The sequence below is a fragment of the Solanum stenotomum genome, chromosome 5 (assembly GCF_019186545.1).
Source record: "Solanum stenotomum isolate F172 chromosome 5, ASM1918654v1, whole genome shotgun sequence".
Lineage (NCBI taxonomy): Eukaryota > Viridiplantae > Streptophyta > Magnoliopsida > Solanales > Solanaceae > Solanum > Solanum stenotomum.
In genome coordinates, this window is record NC_064286.1 from 11,741,666 (window position 1) to 11,744,043 (window position 2,378).

The 2,378-nt window shown below is 29.7% G+C and overlaps 1 protein-coding gene across 1 annotated transcript; it reads right to left on the minus strand.

Annotated features, from left to right (window-relative positions):
* Positions 1-659: 659 nt before the first annotated feature.
* Positions 660-1,477, minus strand: LOC125865243 (protein LURP-one-related 11-like). The gene is made up of 3 exons (XM_049545449.1): positions 1,244-1,477; positions 932-1,165; positions 660-794 (listed from the first exon to the last, which is right to left on the minus strand). Exons 1-3 carry the CDS (start codon positions 1,475-1,477, stop codon positions 660-662), a joined length of 603 nt encoding a protein of 200 aa, XP_049401406.1.
* Positions 1,478-2,378: the final 901 nt, after the last annotated feature.

The window sequence follows — 2,378 nt, forward strand, 5'->3', positions numbered from 1 at the left end:
GGGTGAGCCAATTCTTTCAGGTTGCCATGAATCTTTCTTGTTTAAGCCCACTCTTTTCGGACTCAAACTATTTGTTTAAGGTGTTTGTTTAGTTTTGGGGTTGTACTCCTTGTTCTTAGACTTGTCGTTAGTAGAGTTTTTGTATGATGACTTTCAGGTTCTAAGGGTTAAGACTTCCGCATTAGTTTGGTTAAGTTGTTTGTTTAAACCTTTGGAGTTTATCAGAACTCCGTATTTTTATTGTCATTTAAACATGCTTCCGTATATTTAAATGTGTAGTATCTTGGTTAAGGCTGCTTAGTGGGGTTGTAGTAGTGGTTCTCCCAGCGGAGAATTAATGTGCCAATCACGACGGTCTAGGTCGTGACACTTGAGTAGAGTTATTATATGATATTTGTGTTGATGAAATAGCCCAAGTGCGTACAAACTAGTCTGAACAAAGTGCTTCTATCAAAAGTAATTAGACTGTACACATTAATATTCATCACAAGATTACATCTAGAAACAACTCATACCTCAAGGTAGTACAAATCATAATTAACTTCTCTTTTCCCTATTTTCAAGAACAAAGGAAAGATAGAGATTACAATTATTTATTATAAATATAAAAAGTGACTAATGAAGAATATAAATTTATTAATTACTCTTAATACCACTAATTAAATTCTGTGATGGATTAAACCACAAACAGTTACAAGAGCCATAACTAATGATTGATCCACATGAGGTTCCACCACCAATGTTAACACATCATCTCCAAATAATACTCCTGAAGTTGCTTGTTTTTGTTTTACCTAAAATAAACACAAAGTCGCAAACACCATTAGTGAGAATTTTTAACTTAATATACATGATTAGTTGGTACTAATCAATTCTATTATGAATTTGATTACATGTAGTTATCTTTTTAGTGATCTGACAAATTAATTACCTCTGCGACAAATCTGCCATGTTGGTCCACAATCTTGATAGATTTTGTGGCAAGGATAATAATGTTATAACAACTTGCTTCAGAATTACATCCCAATATAACATTATAATAGTTCACATTATAACCTCTAAGAACATTGTGAATTTTCTTCACTTGAAACCATGGTATTTCTTTACTAGTAACTCCATCATAACTCCATTTATAGCCATCCCAATGTCCAAATACTGGAACTTTCTGCAGAAAATAATGATAATATATCAGTATTGTTGAAAATATAATTAAGTAAATAAAATACAGGTGAAGAGTACTTACCCTATTTCGAATAGAGAAGAGAACTTTGCCATTGCAATCCATAAGATGAACTTCTTTGCTACGTTTAATATTGTAATTGTCAATTCTATAAACAATTTGTCCATTAGAGTCATAAACAGTACATCCATTTCCATGGTACACTAGAGATTTCATCCACAAAGTGAATGTTTCTCTTCTTGGACTTACATAATTCGAAATTTTAATTGTACTTAGGTTTGAGTAAACTCTAGACATATTTGAAATAATAGCTAGGTTTAATTTAGAAAATATGAATTGGAAATATTTTGAGTTGTGAAGAAGATTTTAATAGAAAGGGGTATATATACACACTTACAAAAGAAAAGAAAAGAAAGGGAATATAATCATGCATGCATAATATATACGATATACTAAAGTTTTCCTCTTTCTTGGTTATTTCCTTCTAGAGAATGGCAATAGAAACGTGTAGTATATTAACTTATACCTTTAAAATTATTTTAGTGGTAGCTCAATTATATTGCATCGATATATCCAAGAAGATTTAAACCATGGTCTCTATATATAACATGTGAATTTTCGATGGAATGATCAGTCGGTAATATTTTTGACGAACTTTCAATAAAATGTAATATTTACAATGGCATTTTGATATAAATATACGTTAAGAATTAACCACTAAAACACACCTTGAAGACTGATATTACCCCTTTTAAATTCCTTATAACTAAATTATTATTTTTCCTTAAAAAAAAGTTGCAAAGGGAATATATGTGCAAAAGTCAAGCATTAGTGTTAGTGCTATCAAGTTTACATGTTGCCCTGTTTTAGGGTGATTTTTTATTTGTATCTCTTAATTTGATGTTTATTTTTTATTTAATGAAAAATTACGAGTTAAAATATTTTTAAATATAACCTAATTTCGGAAGTAAAATATTTAGAGAATATGATTTTTATCTTGTGTGATATGAGTTGTGTACTATTGTCTGATAATTATTTTGTAAGAATAAGTTATGCTTAATAATTTTTTGTGGGTTCTGAAATTGAAGTTATGTCTCTATTGTCGACATAAATTTTGTAGGAAACAAGTTATATCTTACAAAACATAACTTGTGCTTTGCGAATTTTGTCTTCCAATTTTTTGTCTTGTGAATTTTGC